This window comes from Crotalus tigris, unplaced genomic scaffold (assembly GCF_016545835.1).
Source record: "Crotalus tigris isolate CLP2741 ecotype Arizona unplaced genomic scaffold, ASM1654583v1 scf7180000021203.308827, whole genome shotgun sequence".
NCBI classification, from domain to species: Eukaryota; Metazoa; Chordata; class Lepidosauria; order Squamata; family Viperidae; genus Crotalus; species Crotalus tigris.
Window position 1 is genome coordinate 108,900 of NW_024098395.1, and position 17,562 is coordinate 126,461.

The following is a 17,562-nucleotide window of genomic DNA, read 5'->3' on the forward strand; positions in this document are numbered from 1 at the left end:
GAATCACGCTGGGATTTTCTTTCCCTTTCCTCCAGCCAAGAAAAAAACAGGAGGAGGAGGAAGGGGAGAGGCAGGGAGGAAGGAGGGAGGGAGGGAGGGAGGAGGAAGGGAAAGGAGGAAGGAAGGGGAAGGGGAAGGAAGGAGAGGAAAAGGGGGAGGGAAGGAGGGAGGAAGAGGAGGGAGGGAGGGAAGAAAGAAGGAAGGAGAGGAAAACGGGAGGGAGGGAGGGAAAGGAAGGAAGGAAAAGGGGGAGGGAAGAAGGGAGGAAGAGGAGGGAGGGGAAGAAGGGAGAGGGAGGGAGGGAGGAGGAAGGGAAAGGAGGAAGGAAGGGGAAGGGGAAGGAAGGAGAGGAAAAGGGGGAGGGAAGGAGGGAGGAAGAGGAGGGAGGGGAAGAAGGGAGAGGGAGGGAGGGAGGAGGAAGGGAAAGGAGGAAGGAAAGGGAAGGGGAAGGAAGGAGAGGAAAAGGGGGAGGGAAGGAGGGAGGAAGAGGAGAGAGGGGAGGGAGGGAGGGAAGAAAGAAAAGAAGGAAGGAGAGGAAAACGGGAGGGAGGGAGGGAAAGGAAGGAAGGAAAAGGGGGAGGGAAGGAGGGAGGAAGAGGAGGGAGGGGAAGAAGGGAGATGGAGGGGAGGCAGGAAGGAAGTGGAAGGAAGGAGAGGAAAAAGGGGAAGGAAGGAGGGAAGGAGCGAGCGAGGAAGGAAGGAAGGAGAGGGAAAAAAGGGGAGGGAAGGAGGGAGGAAGAGGAGGGAGAGGAAGGATGGAGGAAGGAAGGAGGAGGGGGAGGAAGGAAGGGGAGGGAAGGAGAGGAAAAAGGGGAGGGAAGGAGTAAGGAAGAGGAAGGAAGGGAAGGAGGGAAGGAGCAAGCGAGGAAGGAAGGAGAGGGGTGGAGGGAAGGAATTCTGTTGCTTGGCAACTGACTCATATTTATGACGGTCGCAGTGTCCTGGGGGGGAGTGTCACGTGATCCTCTTCGGCCATCTTCTGACCAGCCAAGTCCATGGGAAAGAAACTAGATTCATTTAACAACAGATTCATTTAACAACCGTGTTACTAATTTAATACTTGACAATGGTGGCCAGGAAGGTCATAAAATGGGGCAAAACACACTTAGCAATTGCCTAGCTCAGCTATGGAAATTTGGGGCTCAATTGTGGTCATAAGTTGAGGACTCCCTGCATCTTGCAGAAAGAAATTCCCATTTTCCAGCCTGGTCAGAAGTTTAATTTCCTGATCAGGAAAACTCTCTGCTCCCCAAACCTTCTTCCCTAGAGCGGGGGTGGGGAACCTGGGCTCTTTTAGGACCGGTGGACTTCAACTCCCAGAATTCTTCAGCCAGCATGGAAACTTCTCCATTTCTCCTCAACATGGTTGGCTCAGGAATTCTGGGAGTTGAAATCCGCAAGTCATGAAGGGGCCATAGTTCCCCCATGCTGGCTCAGGAATTCTGGGAGTTGAAGTCCACCAGTCATAAAAGAATCAAAGTTGCCCCATGCAGGAATTCTGGGAGTTGAAGTCCACCAGTCATGAAGGGAGCCATAGTTCCCTCATGCTGGCTCAGGAACTCTGGGAGTTGAAGTCCATGAGTCATGAAGGGGCCAAAGTTTCCCTCATGCTGGCTCGGGAATTCTGGGAGTTGAAGTCCACCAGTCATGAAGGGAGCCATAGTTCACCCATGCTGGTTCAGGAATTCTGGGAGTTGAGGTCCGCAAGTCATAAAGGGGCCGTAGTTCCCCATGTTGGCTCAGGAATTCTGGGAGTTGAAGTCCATGAGTCATGAAGGGGGGGCATTGTTCCCTCATGCTGGCTCAGGAATTCTGGGAGTTGAAGTCCACCAGCCATAAAAAGAGCCCAGGTTCCCCACCCCCGCCTAGAGCCAGGGCACCCATCCTGGCCTGCTGCGTGCCGTGTTGTGCAAACACAACCTGTGTTGTAGCAACGGTGGGGCAGCAACGGAAGGCCAGGGCAGAGAGGGCCAGCGTGGCCCACAGGTGGAGACCAAGAATAGACGGGTGGCTTCTGGCAGGAGAAGCAGGAAGAGGAACTCTTTTAAATTGGGGGGGGGAGAAGGCTGGTCACAGCTACTGGGCGCTCCCTTCATCGGAGAGCCGCAGGGTGGGGGGGGATACAATGCTGAATGGTGTCAAAGCAACTCTGAGGCCCATAAGGAGTTGAAAACGGGCAATCGATGGGTTTTTCCACGAAAAAAAGGGCTCTCCTAAGTGTTTAGACTATGTTTCCCCACCATGGCAACTTGAAAATGGGTGGACTTCAACTCCCAGAATTCCCCAAACAGCATCTGGGAGTTGAAGTCCCCCCATCTTCAAGTAGCTCAAGTTGAGAAACACTGTCCTAAACCCAGACAACCGGCCTGCCTTGTCCTTCCCTTCCTTTCCCTTCCTCACTTACTCATCATTTTCCCTTTCTCTCCATTCCCTCCTCCCTTTATTTTCCCTTTCTATCCTTCCTCCCTTTTTATCCTCTCTCCTTCCTTCCCTCCCTCCTCATCATTTCCATGTCTCCTTCCTTCCCTATCATTTTCCCTTCTTCCCTTCCTTCCTCATCACCTTCCCTTTCTCTTCCTCCTTCCCTACATCATTTTCCCTTCCTCTCCTTCCTCCCTCATTGTCCCTTTCTCTCCGTCCTCTCCTTCCCCATCATTTCCATGTCTCCTTCCTTCCCTATCATTTTCCCTTCCTCCCTCATCACCTTCCCTTTCTCTTCCTCCTTCCCTACATCATTTTCCCTTCCTCTCCTTCCTCCCTCATTGTCCCTTTCTCTCCGTTCTCTCCTTCCCCATCATTTCCATGTCTCCTTCCTTCCCTATCATTTTCCCTTCCTCCCTCATCACCTTCCCTTTCTCTTCCTCCTTCCCTACATCATTTTCCCTTCCTCTCCTTCCTCCCTCATTGTCCCTTTCTCTCCGTCCTCTCCTTCCCCATCATTTCCATGTCTCCTTCCTTCCCTATCATTTTCCCTTCCTCCCTCATCACCTTCCCTTTCTCTTCCTCCTTCCCTACATCATTTTCCCTTCCTCTCCTTCCTCCCTCATTGTCCCTTTCTCTCCGTCTCTCCTTCCCCATCATTTCCATGTCTCCTTCCTTCCCTATCATTTTCCCTTCCTCCCTCATCACCTTCCCTTTCTCTTCCTCCTTCCCTACATCTTTTTCTCTTCCTCTCCTTCCTCCCTCATTGTCCCTTTCTCTCCGTCCTCTCCTTCCCCATCATTTCCATGTCTCCTTCATTCCCTATCATTTTCCCTTCCTCCCTCATCACCTTCCCTTTCTCTTCCTCCTTCCCTACATCATTTTCTCTTCCTCTCCTTCCTCCCTCATTGTCCCTTTCTCTCCGTCCTCTCCTTCCCCATCATTTCCATGTCTCCTTCCTTCCCTATCATTTTCCCTTCCTCCCTCATCACCTTCCCTTTCTCTTCCTCCTTCCCTACATCATTTTCTCTTCCTCTCCTTCCTCCCTCATTGTCCCTTTCTCTCCGTCCTCTCCTTCCCCATCATTTCCATGTCTCCTTCCTTCCCTATCATCTTCCCTTCCTCCCTCATCACCTTCCCTTTCTCTTCCTCCTTCCCTACATCATTTTCTCTTCCTCTCCTTCCTCCCTCATTGTCCCTTTCTCTCCGTCCTCTCCTTCCCCATCATTTCCATGACTCCTTCCTTCCCTATCATTTTCCCATCCTCATTTTCCCTTTCTCTCTTTCCTTACCTATCATTTTCCCTCTCTCCTTCATCTCCTTCCTCCCTCATCATTTTCCCTCTCTCCATTCCCTCCTCCCTCCCTCATTTTCCCTTTCTCTCCTCCCTTTCTCTCCTTCCCCATCATCTCCATGTCTCCTTCCTTCCCTATCATTTCCCCTTCCTCCCTCCCTTCTTCCCTCATTTTCCCTTTCTCTCCTTCCTTCCTTCTTACCTATCATTTCCCCTTTCTCTCCTTCCTCCCTCCCTCATCATTTCCCCTTTCTCTCCTCCCTCCCTCCCTTCACATCATTTTCTATTTGTCTTTTTCTTTCCCTTCCTTTCCCTCCTTTTCTACCATTTTTCTTTCCTTCCTTCCTTCCTTCCTTCCTTCCTTCCTTCCTTCCTTCCTTCCTTCCTTCCTTCCTTCCTTCCTTCCCTTCCTCTCTTCTCCTCTGTCCCTTTCTCATCTTCCTGCCCACCCAAGTTAAAAGTTGAGAAACCCTAACATCCCTCCAGGAGCTTCCCAAACGCTCACTGGCAGATCCAAAGGACGTGCCCGGGGAGGGGGGCAGGCCTGTTTGGGGGGAATTCTGGGAGTTGAAGTCCACCCGCCTCTCAGGTTGCTACGGTTTGAGAAACCCAGCCTGCAAGGCATCTGGAGGAAAGGTCTGAGGATCCCGCTTCCTTGCTCTTGCTCGGCTGAGTAGGATGGCAGATCAGGTAAAACCCATTTGGCCAAACCCCAAATATTGGCTTGTGGGCTTTGGAGCCATTTAATGGTTTGCGGGGGGGGGGGAGGCCTCTGCCAGGAAATCCCAGCCCCCAGCAATCAATTTTTGCAAGAGGAAGCTGGGATTACAGGAAACCCAGTCAATAATCGAGCAGGGGACGGTATGGTTTTCAGCTCTTTTCCAAAGATAAGTTGCTCCCAGAATGCTAACTGCCCCTTTCTTGACCAGGGATGGAGCATCCACAACTTCTGGAGGCGGGCTGTTCCACGGGTTTATTTATTTATTTATGAGACTTATATACCGCTTTAAGTGCAAGCACTCTCTAAGCGGTGTACACCAGTAAGCAATGTATATATATATATTTCCATTGCCCCCAGCAATCTGGGTCCTCATTTTACCTACCCCGGAAGGATGGAAGGCTGAGTCAACCTTGAGCCGGTGAGATTTGAACCGCTGACCTGCTGAACACAGTCAGCTAAAGTGGCCTGCAGTACTGCACTCTAACTGCTGCGCCACCTCGGGTTAACTAGCTTTGAAAAGGCTGGGCTCAGCTCGACTTGCTGGAGGACAAGGACTGATTTAAGGTAAAACGGGAAGGGGATTGGTAGTTATGAAGGACCCCTGGCTATTGGGGACATCGGACGTTCTTGTTCTTGGGATAGCTAACAAAATAACAGGCTTGGAAGGGACCTTGGAGGTCTTCTAGTCCAACCCTCTGGCCAAGCAGAAGATCTTATATCATTCCAGACAAAGGGCTGTCCAATCTCTTCTTGAAAACCTCTGGTGATGGAGCGCCCACAAGACAAGCCCTTTCAGTAGTTAATTGTCCTCACTGTCCACTCATCCCTCTTAAAGCAGGCTGGCTAGGGAATTCTGGGAGTGGAAGTCATCCCCTCTTAAAGCAGGCTGGATGGGGAATTCTGGGAGTGGAAGCTCACCCCTCTTAAAGTATGGCTGACTGGGGAATTCTGGGAGTGGAAGCCCACCCCTCTTAAAGCAGGCTGGATGGGGGATTCTGGGAGGGGAAGTCCACCACTCTTAAAGCAGGCTGGCTGGGGGATTCTGGGAGTGAAAGCCCACCCCTCTTAAAGCAGGTTGGCTGGGGGATTCTGGGAGTGGAAGTCCATCCCTCTTAAAGCAGGTTGGCTGGGGGATTCTGGGAGTGGAAGTCCATCCCTCTTAAAGCATGGCTGACTGGGGAATTCTGGAAGTGGAAGCCCACCCCTCTTAAAGCATGGCTGGCTGGGGGATTCTTGGAATGGAAGTCCACCCTCTTAAAGCAGGCTGGCTGGGGAATTCTGGGAATGGAAGCCCACCTCTCTTAAAGCAGGCTGGCTGGGGGATTCTGGGAGTGGAAGTCCACCCCTGTTCAAGTCACCAATTTTGAGAAACACTGAATCAGAAGCACAAGCTCCCCAGTCTCCAGGACTCAGAGGCTCCATTTGCCAGGCCAACCTCACCTCAAAGGAAACAAACTTGATTTCCTGGAAAAAATCTGACCCGCTCCACTGCTCACCTAATGGACTATTCATTCGGGCTGCGAGAGGAAAAGCTGAGGATGAGACATTTCGGCAGAAACCCTCATCACGGATACCCACATGACAGCGAAAATCCCAGACAAGCAGGTCAAAGGGGATCCGGCGTCAATCAGGAGACCCCAGGACTCGCTTCTGACCCAGGCCGTCCTGGCCGAGGGTTAATCCTTTTATTGCCGTTGTAAAAACCTTGCAAGACTCGGACTCTGTGGCTGCAAGCAAAGAAAGCTGGCAATTCGGAGGGGGTGGGGGGGGTCTCAGTGCATTGGACTGGGGAAATCGGCCGGAAGGGATGGCTGACCCCTTGGCTTAAAAGGTCCCTCTGTCGAAAGGTCAGATCCAAATGGGTAGAAGGTGACTGCCGAAAGCTCACAAAGCAGAGTGGAATGGAATATGGAATGGAATAGAATGATGGGATGGGATAGAATCGAATGGAATGGAATGATGGGATAGGATAGGGTAGGATAGAATAGAATAGAATAATGAAATGAAGTAGAAGAATAGAATAGAATAGAATAGAATAGAATAGAATAGAATAGAACAGAACAGAATATGGAATAAATAATAGAATAGAACAGAACAGAACATGGGATAGGATAGGATAGGATAGGATAGGATAGGATAGGATAGAACAGAACAGAACATGGAAACAATAGAATAGAAGAGAATGATGGGATGGGATGGGATAGAATAGAATAATGAAATGAAGTAGAAGAATAGAATAGAATAGAATAGAATAGAATAAGGAGTAAAATAGAATAAGGAATAGAATAGAATAAGGAATAGAATAGAATAAGGAATAAAATAGAATAAGGAATAGAATAGAATAAGGAGTAAAATAGAATAAGGAATAGAATAGAATAAGGAATAAAATAGAATAAGGAATAGAATAGAATAGGCAGGAAACTCTAGGCCATTTCAGACAAATGGATACCATTTCAGACAAAGTCAACCACAAAACCAGCTTCCCACAACTTGTGGATTGCAGGAAGTCCTCAACTTACAATGGATCATTTAGTGACCGTTCAAAGTGACAACGGCACCGGGGGGGGAAGGGATTTAGGTCCGTTTTCCACACTTACGACCATTGCAGCATTCTCCATGGTCACTCGGTCAAAATTCAGATGCTCGGTAACACTCCTATTTGTGACGGTTGTGGTGTCCTGGGGATGTGTGTGTGTGTGTGTGTGTGTGTGTGTGTGTGTGACGTGATCCCCTCGGGCGACCTACTGACCAGCAAAGTCAAGAGGGAAAACAGATTCCCTTAACGACCAAATTCTAACTTAACAACTGCAGCAAAAAAGGGGCAAAACTCACTTAACAAATTTCTCGCCTAGCAACGTTTTGGGCTCAATTGAGGTCATAAGTCGAGGACGGCTTCAATAGCCTCATCCTCCCAGCACATCTGAGAAGCGTGCAGGGCCAGGCTGCAGGGCTGCTAATCTCTTGTTTACACCGAGGTGGACGGCCGAGTATCCACCTCCTCCTCCTACTACTGATAACCCACAGCAGTTATCGGCTGGTTCCAGGGAAGGGTGTGTCCCCCCCCTTCTGATTTGAAAAGGGGGGGTGGATACATCAAAGTCACTGGGGTGTTCAGCCACCAGCACCTCCCCCCACACACATACACACTCCTGGTTTGCACAGCTGCACACACACACACACACACACACAACCACTGACTAGGCTTTCAAGGGCACCATTTAGTTTGTGGTTTCCTAAACAGGCATTTGAGGTCAGTTTCCAGGCTGGCCTGCAAGGGAGAAGAAACAAGCCAGGTTGTAAGGGACAAACAAGGCAGAATCCTCCTCCTCTTCCTCCCTTCTAGCACTACGATGTTGGGTCATGAAATGTCTGCAAGAAAAGCACCCAGCTCAGAGGTCATCCAGGATCCCACAGTCACCATCTTCCTCCTCCTCCTCCTCCTCATCACAAACCCCCTCCCTTCTAGCATTGATGATGTTACCCAGTTGGGTCATGAGAGGTCTGCAAGAAAACCACCCAGCTCAGAGAGCACCAGGGACCCCACAGTCACTATTTTCCTCCTCCTCCTCCTCTTCCTCCTCCTCCTCCTCCTCCTCCTCCTCATCATCATCATCATCATCATCATCACAAACCCCCTCCCTTCTTGCGCTGGTGATGTTACCCAGTTGGGTCATGAAACGTCTGCAAGAAAACCACCCAGCTCAGAGAGCACCAAGGACCCCACAGTCATTGTCTTCCTCCTCCTCCTCCCCCCCCCCTTTCTAGCACCAAATACCCCACGGTCCTCCCCCTCCCCCTCCCCCCCTTCTTCCCCATGACATTTCCTCATTGGGTCATGAAACATCTCCAAAAAGCCACGCAGCTCAGAGAGCACCGAGGACCCCACGCCAGTCTGCTAAATATCTCCTAAACATCTGGAGGAAACTCGCTGCCTTCCAGGGGCAGACCCCCCCCCCGAACCGGACCCCCAATCTCTCGCTGCTAGGGGGGGTGAGGCTGCCCGAACCCTTGGCAGTGAGCAGGCTTCAGAGAAAAGAGTAGAGCAGAAGCTGCCGTTTGGCGAAGGAGCAGCAGCCCTGGCCACATTTCTGCATTCGGGTGAACAATGCCTTTAATCAAATCTCAACTCTTACTGAGCGAGAGAGAGAATGAGAGGGGGGGGGGAGAGAGGAGAGACAGAGAGAGAGAGAAAAGAAGAAGGAGGAGGAGGAGGAGGGAGGAGGTGGAGGAGGAGGAAGAAGAAGAAGAAGAAGAAGAAGAAGAAGGGAGGAGAAGAGGAAGGAGGAAGGGAAGGAAGAAGAAGGGAGGAGAGGAGGAGGAGAAGAAGGAGGAGGAAGAAGAAAGAAGAAGAAGGAGAAGAGAAGAAGGAGGAAGAGAAGGAGGAAGGAGGAGAAGAAGAAGAAGAAGAAGAAGAAGAAGAAGAAGAAGAAGAAGAAGAAGAAGAAGAAGAAGAAGAAGAAGAAGAAGAAGAAGAAGAAGAAGAAGAAGAAGAAGAAGAAGAAGAAGAAGAAGAAGAAGAAGAAGAAGAAGAAGAAGAAGAAGAAGAAGAAGAAGAAGAAGAAGAAGAAGAGAGGAGGAGGAGGAGGAGGAGAAGGAGAAGAAGAAGAAGGAGAAGAAGAGGAGGAGAAGAAGAGGAGGAGAAGAAGAGAAGAAGAAGAAGAAGAAGAAGAAGAAGAAGAAGAAGAAGGGAGGAGGAGGAGGAGGAGGAAGGGAAGAAGAAGAAGGGAGGAGGAGGAGGAGGAGAAGGGAGGAGGAGGAGAAGAAGAGGAAGAAGAAGAAGGAGAAGGAGAAGAAGGAGAAGGAGAAGAAGAGGAGAAGAAGAAGAAGAAGAAGAAGAAGAAGAAGAAGAAGAAGAAGAAGAAGAAGAAGAAGAAGAAGAAGAAGAAGAGAGGAGGAGGAGGAGGAGAAGGAGAAGAAGAAGAAGGAGAAGAAGAGGAGGAGAAGAAGAGAAGAAGAAGAAGAAGAAGAAGAAGAAGAAGAAGAAGAAGAAGAAGAAGAAGAAGAAGAAGAAGAAGGAGAAGAAGAAGAAGAAGGAGAAGAAGAAGAAGAAGAAGAAGAGGAGGAGAAGAAGAGAAGAAGAAGAAGAAGAAGAAGAAGACGAAGAAGAATAAGAAGAAGAAGGGAGGAGGAGGAGGAGAAGGAGAAGAAGGAGGAGAAGGAGAAGAAGAGGAGAAGGAGAAGAAGGAGAAGGAGAAGAAGAAGAGGAGGAGGAGGAGGAGGAGAAGAAGAAGCCTTGAAATCTGGCTTCACAGTCTGAGCAGACCCTGCTTTAGACCCACTCAGGCCCCAAATGCAGCAAGAACCCAAAATACAGCTACTACAGCTAGTGACTGAAGTCACAACGACCCTTGTAGGGCAGAGGCCCCCAACCTTTGGGGCACCAGGGACCACCAGTTCCATGGAGAGAGGTTTTTCCACAGACCGGAGAGTGCGTGGTTTTGTGTGCTGCCTGCATCCCGCGGATGGGGCTTTGCTTGTTTGTGCGGCCCCGTTGCGGCGTGCCGCAGCCTGGTGGCGGTCCACAGCCCAGGGATTTGGGACCCCTGTTGAGGAGACCCTTCTTCCTGCTGTTTTTCCCACGATGGAGGTCACCTTAGGTCTTCAGGACGAAGAGCCCTCAAAATATCTGTCCCCCACTAACTTTTTTTCTGTCTCCTTTTGGGACCAATTTGTCTTGCACGAGCAAATTGCAGAGAACCATGGTTTAATCTTAAATTGCTCTATACCAGTGGTTCTCAACCTATGGGTCGCGACCCCATTTGGAGTCGATCAACCATTTCACGGGGGTCGCCAAGCAAGGCTGTCCGCCATTTTTTCCCCCTTTTCCGGTGGGTGCCTTACCTCCCTTGGGCTGGGCCAGCTGGTGGCCCAGCCGGTGGTCGGCCTGCTCTGTCTCTGCCACTTGCCAGCTACGCCTCGGCCAGCGCAGGGGGCGGCACCATGCATGCGCGGCACTCCCGGACAAGGAAAGTCCTTGACTTACAACCAGTTGGGTAGTCCTCAACTTACGACCGGTTTAGTCCTCGACTTACGACCAGTTAGTCCTCGACTTACAACCGGTTGGGGGTCGCGGCATTAAAAAGGTTGAGAACCACTGCTCTACACCAAGGTTTAAGACCTATGCACTTCAACCTCCAGAATCCCCCAGGCAGCCTGCTTTAAGAGGGGTGGCCTTCCACTCCCAGAATTTCCCAGCCAGCCTACTTTAAGAGGGGTGGACCCCCCACTCCCAGAATCCCCCAGCCAGGATGCTTTAAGAGGGGTGGACTTCCACTCCCAGAATCCCCCAGCCAGCATGCTTTAAGAGGGGTGGATTTCAACTCCCAGAATTCCCCAGCCAGCCTGCTTTAAGAGGGGTGGACCCCCCACTCCCAGAATTCCCCAGCCAGCCTACTTTAAGAGGGGTGGACTTCCACTCCCAGAATTCCCCAGCCAGCCTACTTTAAGAGGGGTGGACTTCCACTCCCAGAATTCCCCAGCCAGGATGCTTTAAGAGGGGTGGACGTCCACTCCCAGAATCCCCCAGCTAGCATGCTTTAAGAGGGGTGGGCTTCCACTCCCAGAATTCCCCAGCCAGCCTGCTTTAAGAGGGGTGGACTTCCACTCCCAGAATCCCCCAGCCAGCATGCTTTAAGGGGGGGGGGCTTTGACTGGGAGCTTCTTGGGAGTCGAAGTCCACAGATCTTAAAGTGGGCCAAGGTCAGGAAACCCTGCTTATACACACTCAACACTTTTGGTTAACCACCGCCTTGAAACTAAAATAGGAGGGAGTCTGTTCTTGAGCCACACATTGTGATTTGCAAAGCCCGAAAGCTGGTTCCCATCATCGCACTAACCCCCAATGCGGTTTTGCTTGGCAAGGGGCAGCCTGTGGCGTGAACTCCGCCGACCACAACAGATGTGCAGCTGTTGGTTAAGAACAGACAGCAGCTACTCAGGGAAAGATGGAGCTGCTTCTCGGACAATTAAACTCAAGGTTGACTCGGCCTTCCATCCATCCCAGGTCAGTAAAATGAGGACCCAGATTGTTGGGGGCAAATTAGGCCGACTCTGTTAACCGCTTAGAGAGGGCTGTAAAGGACTGCGAAGCGGTATATAAGTCGAAGGAAGGAAGGAAGGAAGGAAAAGGGAAGTGGGGAAGGATGGGGGGAAGGGAGGGGGAAGGAAGGAAGGAAGGAAAAGGGAAGTGGGGAAGGATGGGGGGAAGGGAGGGGGAAGGAAGGAAGGAAGGAAGGAAGGAAAAGGGAAGTAGGAAAGGGTGGGTGGGTGGAAGGGAGGGGGAAGGGGGAAAGAAAGGAGGAAGGAAAGAAGGAAGGAAAAGGGAAGTGGGGAAGGGTGGGTGGACGGGAGGAAGGAAGGAAGGAAGGAAGGAAGGAAGGAAGGAAGGAAGGAGGAGAAAGGGGGAAGGGGGGAAGGGAGGAAGGAAGGAAAAGGGGACGATGGGTGGACAGGAGGAAGGAAGGAAGGAAGGAAGGAAGGAAGGAAGGAAGGAAGGAAGGAAGGAAGGAAGGAAGGAAGGAAGGCGTGATGTCGCAGTGGTTAGAATGCAGCACTGCAGGCTGACTCTGCCCACAGCCAGGAAGTTCGATCCTGACCGGCTCCAGGTTGACTCAGCCTTCCGTCCATCCGAGGTCGGTAAAATGAGGACCCAGATTGTTGGAAGCAAATAGGCTGACTCTGTATACCGCTTAGGGAGGGCTGTAAAGCACCATGAAAGCAGTATATAAGTCTAAGTGCTGTTGCTATTGCTATAGCTAACTCCAAAATGCAAACTTTTTTTAAAATTGCGATTCCCCTTCTTTCCTCTTCCTCAGTTATTTTTCCTGGTGTTTATTTTATTTACTGATTGATTGATTGACTGATTGATTTCTATGCTACCCATCTCACCAATAGGGAACTAAAGCAGGGGGTCCTCAAACTTGGCTGGCTGAGGAATTCTGGGAGTTGAAGTCCACAAGCCTGAAAGTGGCCAAGTTTGAGGACCCCTGCTCTAGACGGTGCCAGCTTCCAACTGAGTAAAAAAATGTCTTGCAGGTAGCCCTTGACTTACAACAGTCCATTTAGTGACCGTTCAAAGTTACGACGGCAGTGAAAAAAGCGACTTACGGCCGGTTTTCACACTGAGGACGGTTGCAGCATGCCCAGGGTCACGTGATCAAAATTTGGGTGCTGGTTCATATTTATGACGAGTGCAGTGTCCCGGGGTGATATGATCCGCTTTTGCGACCTTCTGGCAAGCAAAGTCAATGGGGAAGTCAACGACCGTGTAGCAAACTTAATAACAACTGCAGTGAATCAGTTAGAACAATTAACCAATGGAACTCCTTGCCTCCAGAAGCGGTGAATGCTCCAACACTGGAGGTTTTTAAGAAGAGATCGGACAGCCATTTGTCCGAAATGGTCTAGGGTTTCCTGCCTGAGCAGGGGGTTGGACTCGATGACCTCCAAGGTCCCTCCCAACATTATTATTATTATTATAACCAAAGAGAGAAGCAACCTAGAACTAAGGAGAAACTTCCTGACAATTAGAACAATTAACCAGTGGAACAACCTGCCTCCAGAATCGGTGAAGGCTCCAACAGTGGAAGTTTTTAAGAAGAAACTGGACAGCCATTTGTCCAAAATGATGATCTCTAACGTCCCTTGCAACTACTACTACTAATACTACTTCTTCTTCTTCTTCTTCTTCTTCTTCTTCTTCTTCTTCTTCTTCTTCTTCTTCTTCTTCTTCTTCTTCTTCTTCTTCTTCTTCTTCTTCTTCTTCTTCTTCTTCTTCTTCTTCTTCTCCTCCTCCTCCTCCTCCTCCTCCTTCTCCTCCTCCTTACTACTACTACTTCTTTAATCACTGTGGCAAGAAAGGGCAAATGGGACAAATCTCACTTAAGAACTGCCTTGCTTGGCAGCAAACATTTGGGGCTCAAGTGTGGTGGTTAAGCCGAGGTCTAACTGTATTACTGTTAACTTTTTACTGTTAACTTGATTATTTTAACATTTTAACATCTTTCCTCTTTATTCTCACTTGGTTGTCAGCTGCCTAGAATTGCCTCTTGCTGAGAGATGGGGGGGGCATATTTAACCAATACACCGATGTAAAGCAAGACCGTCGAATATTAAGATCATAAACATTGCTACTAAAATCGGCTTAAAAATTAACCAAGATGGCCAGGAAGAAAACAAGATGCAGAAGGGGAGGCGTGGGGGGGGGAGTGTCTTATCTCAGTCTGTTAACTATCTCCAGAGTGACACACCCCCTCAAGGCCAAGGGGGGGGGGTTAATTGGCAGCCTTAGATTTTCAAGGCCAAAACGATGGATGCAAATCCCATTTGGTGCTTTTCCAGACTCGTTTGTCTCCCATTGAGCATTAAGTGGGGGGGGGGGTCCTGGGATCCATATTTCCCTCCCCACCCAGTCTGACGATCACTCCCTTATCTGGGTGACATATGGTCCCCCTCCCTTTCTGCTGCCGAATCCAATCTCTCTTTGCTGACACGGACGTCTCTGGAGCTATTCCTGGCTGGCTTTCTCCGACATCTGATCAGGAGCAATGCCAGCCCCCTTCCCCACCCACCCACCCACCCACCCACCCCGGTTATGGGGGCAGAGAGCTTGGAGGGAGATCCAGCCAGGAAGCCAAGGCCAGCTGGGTATTCTGCAGCACGAGGTTGTGCGGTTGCATCAGGCTTCAGAAAAAAGGGATTCAGCATAGAAACTGACCAGGAAGTAGAATTGCAAAATCGTTTAAGGCAGGGATAACCAACCGTGGGAACTTGAAGCCTCGTGGACTTCAGCTCCCAGAATCCCCCAGCCAACTTTGGCAACTTTAAAAGCCTCGTGGACTTCAGCTCCCAGAATCCCCCAGCCAACTTTGGCAACTTTAAAAGCCTCGTGGACTTCAGCTCCCAGAATCCCCCAGCCGACTTTGGCAACTTTAAAAGCCTCGTGGACTTCAGCTCCCAGAATCCCCCAGCCGACTTTGGCAACTTTAAAAGCCTCGTGGACTTCAGCTCCCAGAATCCCCCAGCCGACTTTGGCAACTTTAAAAGCCTCGTGGACTCCGACTCCCAGAATTCCCCAGCAGCCTGGGGAATTCTGGGAGTTGACATCCATAAGGCTTCAAGTTGCCATGCTCGGACACCCCTGATTTCAGTTCAACATTCACAGCCTATCTTGACCAAGATAAGCTCCCTCCCCCAACCCAGAAACCCAACTCGGCTTGTTTATGTGGGAATCCTAGTTTGTTTCCCAGAGGGCAAACGGCAGCCTACCTAAGGCCTCGCTGCAACTTTGCTGAAGAAGATAAAGTGAGGCGAAGAAATTGCAACAAAATCCCAAGGAACATGACTTTCCCAACAAGGCATCCATCCAAAAAGAAAAAAGAAAAGTTTTTCTCCACTCCGGAGGCGTTGAAAGCGCCCAAAGCGGGTCAATAAATCAAACCGTATTCACAACAATAACACGGAACTAAGACACCAACAATTCCACGTTTCGGCGTGTCCGTGGCTTAACGCGAAGCCTGCTCATCAGGAGCAGCCGAGCTGGGACGAGACAAAGCAGGAGGGTCGCTTCTCCTTGATAATGGGGGGGGGTTTCCCGGGGGGAGGGGAGAAGACCCCCGTCCCCTTCTCGGGGGCCAAAGCGCCAAAGAGGCTCCGTTCACACGACCGCTAACCCGGGTCGAGGCGCCGTGAGAACGCCGCCAAGGGGGGGGGAAGCCTACGGGGAGACCCGGCCAGCCCCCCTCGGCAGCAGTTTGCGCTCGCGTCTCTCGCTTCCTCCGGCCCGGCAGACCGGGAAGGAAGCGCTGGGCTGGTCCCCAAAAGGTCCCGTAGCCAGCCAGGCAGCCCCCGCGGCCGGTCCGGAGCTCGGGCCCAGCGCGCTTCGGGAGAAAGTTTGCAGAAGCCTCGGGGGAAGTTTGAAGAAGGCGCCCCCCCCCCTCGAAAGCGCAGGAGCGGAGAGGAAAGGCAGCCTGGCCGGCGGAGGAAAACTCCAGCGGGAGTTTTTTTGGGGGGGGAAGCAAGCAGCCGGCGCGACCCCCGCTCCCTCCCTCCGTTCTGAGACTAGCCCCCCGCCCCCCTAAAGCGCAAAAGTGGGGGGCAGAAACGAAAGGCAAACTCCAGCGAGAGTTTGGGGAGGGGGGGGAAGCAAGCAGCCGGCGCGACCCCCGCCCCAGCCTAACTCCCTCCCTTCATTCTGAGACTAGCCCCCCCGCCCCCCTAAAGCGCAAAAGTGGGGAGGGGGCAGAGAGGAAAGGCAAACTTCAGCGAGAGTTTGGGGAGGGGGGGAAGCAAGCAGCCGGCGCGACCCCCGCCCCAGCCTGACTCCCTCCCTCCCTCCATTCTGAGACTAGCCCCCCCTAAAGTGCAAAAGTGGGGGGGCAGAGACGAAAGGCAAACTCCAGCGGCAGTTTTGGGGGGGGAAGCAAGCAGCCGGCGCGACCCCCGCCCCAGCCTCCCTCCCTCCGTCCTGAGACTAGCCCCCCCGCCCCCCTAAAGCGCAAAAGTGGGGGGGGGGCAGAGAGGAAAGGCAAACTCCAGCGGGAGTTTGCGGAGGGGAGGGGGGGAAGCAAGCAGCCGGCGCGACCCCCGCCCCAGCCTGACTCCCTCCCTCTCTCCATTCTGAGACTAGCCCCCCCTAAAGTGCAAAAGTGGGGAGGGGGCAGAGACGAAAGGCAAACTCCAGCGGGAGTTTGGAGAGGGGGGGAAGCAAGCAGCCAGCGCGACCCCCGGCCCAGCCTCCCTCCCTCCGTTCTGAGACTAGCCCCCCGCCCCCCTAAAGCGCAAAAGTGGGGGGGGCAGAGAGGAAAGGCAAACTCCAGCGGGAGTTTGCGGAGGGGGGGGAAGCAAGCAGCCGGCGCGACCCCCGCCCGCTGGACTCACAGCTGGTTGATGGCGTTCTGCGAGATGACGGCGTCGGCCGAGAAGTGGGGGATCATCCTGGGCGCGGGGGGTCCGGGCCGGCCGGAGGGGCGGAACGGGCCGGCCGGGCGGCCACCCCCGGGCTGACTCCGCTGCGCTGCCCCCCGCGGGCTCATGGGGGGCTGCGCGCTCCCGGCTGCCTTGCGCGGCTTTTGCGCGAGAGCCGGAGCGGCCGGCGGACCCCCTCTGGGTTGCTGCTGCTCCTCCGGCGGCGGCGGTTGCTGCTGCTGCGCTCCGAGTGCGCAAGAGCGAGCCTGCCCAGCGCCCGGCCGGCCCGGGCCGCCCCTTCGCCGGCCACGAGGAGGAGGGCGGGGCGCGCAGCCGGCCGGGCGGACCAAGCGCGGAGCCCTCGGCCCCAGCAAGCCGGAAAGCAGCGACCTCGCCCGGCCAGGGCGGCTGGTTGGGTCCCCTCGGCTTGGTAGAAGCAAGCGCCCCCGGCTGGCGGCTGGGGCTCCGCCCGCCCGTGGCTCCAAGGGCGACTTTAAGATTAGTCGACTTCCACTCCCAGAATCCCCCAGCCAGCCTGCTTTAAGAGGGGAGGGCTTCCGCTCCCAGAATCCCCCAGCCAGCCTGCTTTAAGAGGGGTGGACTTCCACTCCCAGAATCCCCCAGCCAGCCTGCTTTAAAAGGGGTGGGCTTCCGCTCCCAGAATCCCCCAGCCAGCCTGCTTTAAAGGGGGGGGTACTTCCACTCCCAGAATCCCCCAGCCATCCTGCTTTAAGAGGGGAGGGCTTCCGCTCCCAGAATCCCCCAGCCAGCCTGCTTTAAGAGGGGTGGACTTCCACTCCCAGAATCCCCCAGCCAGCCTGCTTTAAAAGGGGTGGGCTTCCGCTCCCAGAATCCCCCAGCCAGCCTGCTTTAAAGGGGGGGGACTTCCACTCCCAGAATCCCCCAGCCAGCATGCTTTAAGAGGGGAGGGCTTCCGCTCCCAGAATCCCCCAGCCAGCCTGCTTTAAAAGGGGTGGGCTTCCGCTCCCAGAATCCCCCAGCCAGCCTGCTTTAAAAGGGGGGACTTCAGTTCCCAGAATCCCCCAGCCAGCATCCTATAAGATGGGTGGACTTCCATTCCCAGAATCCCCCAGCCAGCCTGCTTTAAGAGGGGGGGGACTTCCACTCCCAGAATCCCCCAGCCAGCCTGCTTTAAGGGGGGGGACTTCCACTCCCAGAATCCCCCAGCCAGCATGCTTTAAGAGGGGTGGGCTTCCGCTCC

At 52.8% G+C, this 17,562-nt stretch overlaps 1 protein-coding gene across 2 annotated transcripts in view; it reads right to left on the minus strand.

The window, feature by feature from the left end:
- LOC120320186 (protein phosphatase Slingshot homolog 2-like) overlaps positions 1–17,562 on the minus strand; it is a 145,536-nt gene that overhangs the window by 66,469 nt on the left and 61,505 nt on the right. The window contains exon 1 of one of the 2 annotated variants that reach the window (XM_039369707.1): positions 16,314–16,893. The exons of the other annotated variant lie outside the window; for it this stretch is intronic. Within the exon in view, the coding sequence (XP_039225641.1) occupies positions 16,314–16,468 (155 nt within the window). The 5' untranslated portion in view covers positions 16,469–16,893. Of the gene's footprint in view, positions 1–16,313; positions 16,894–17,562 lie in introns of those variants that run through there. 2 annotated transcript variants of the gene reach the window in all.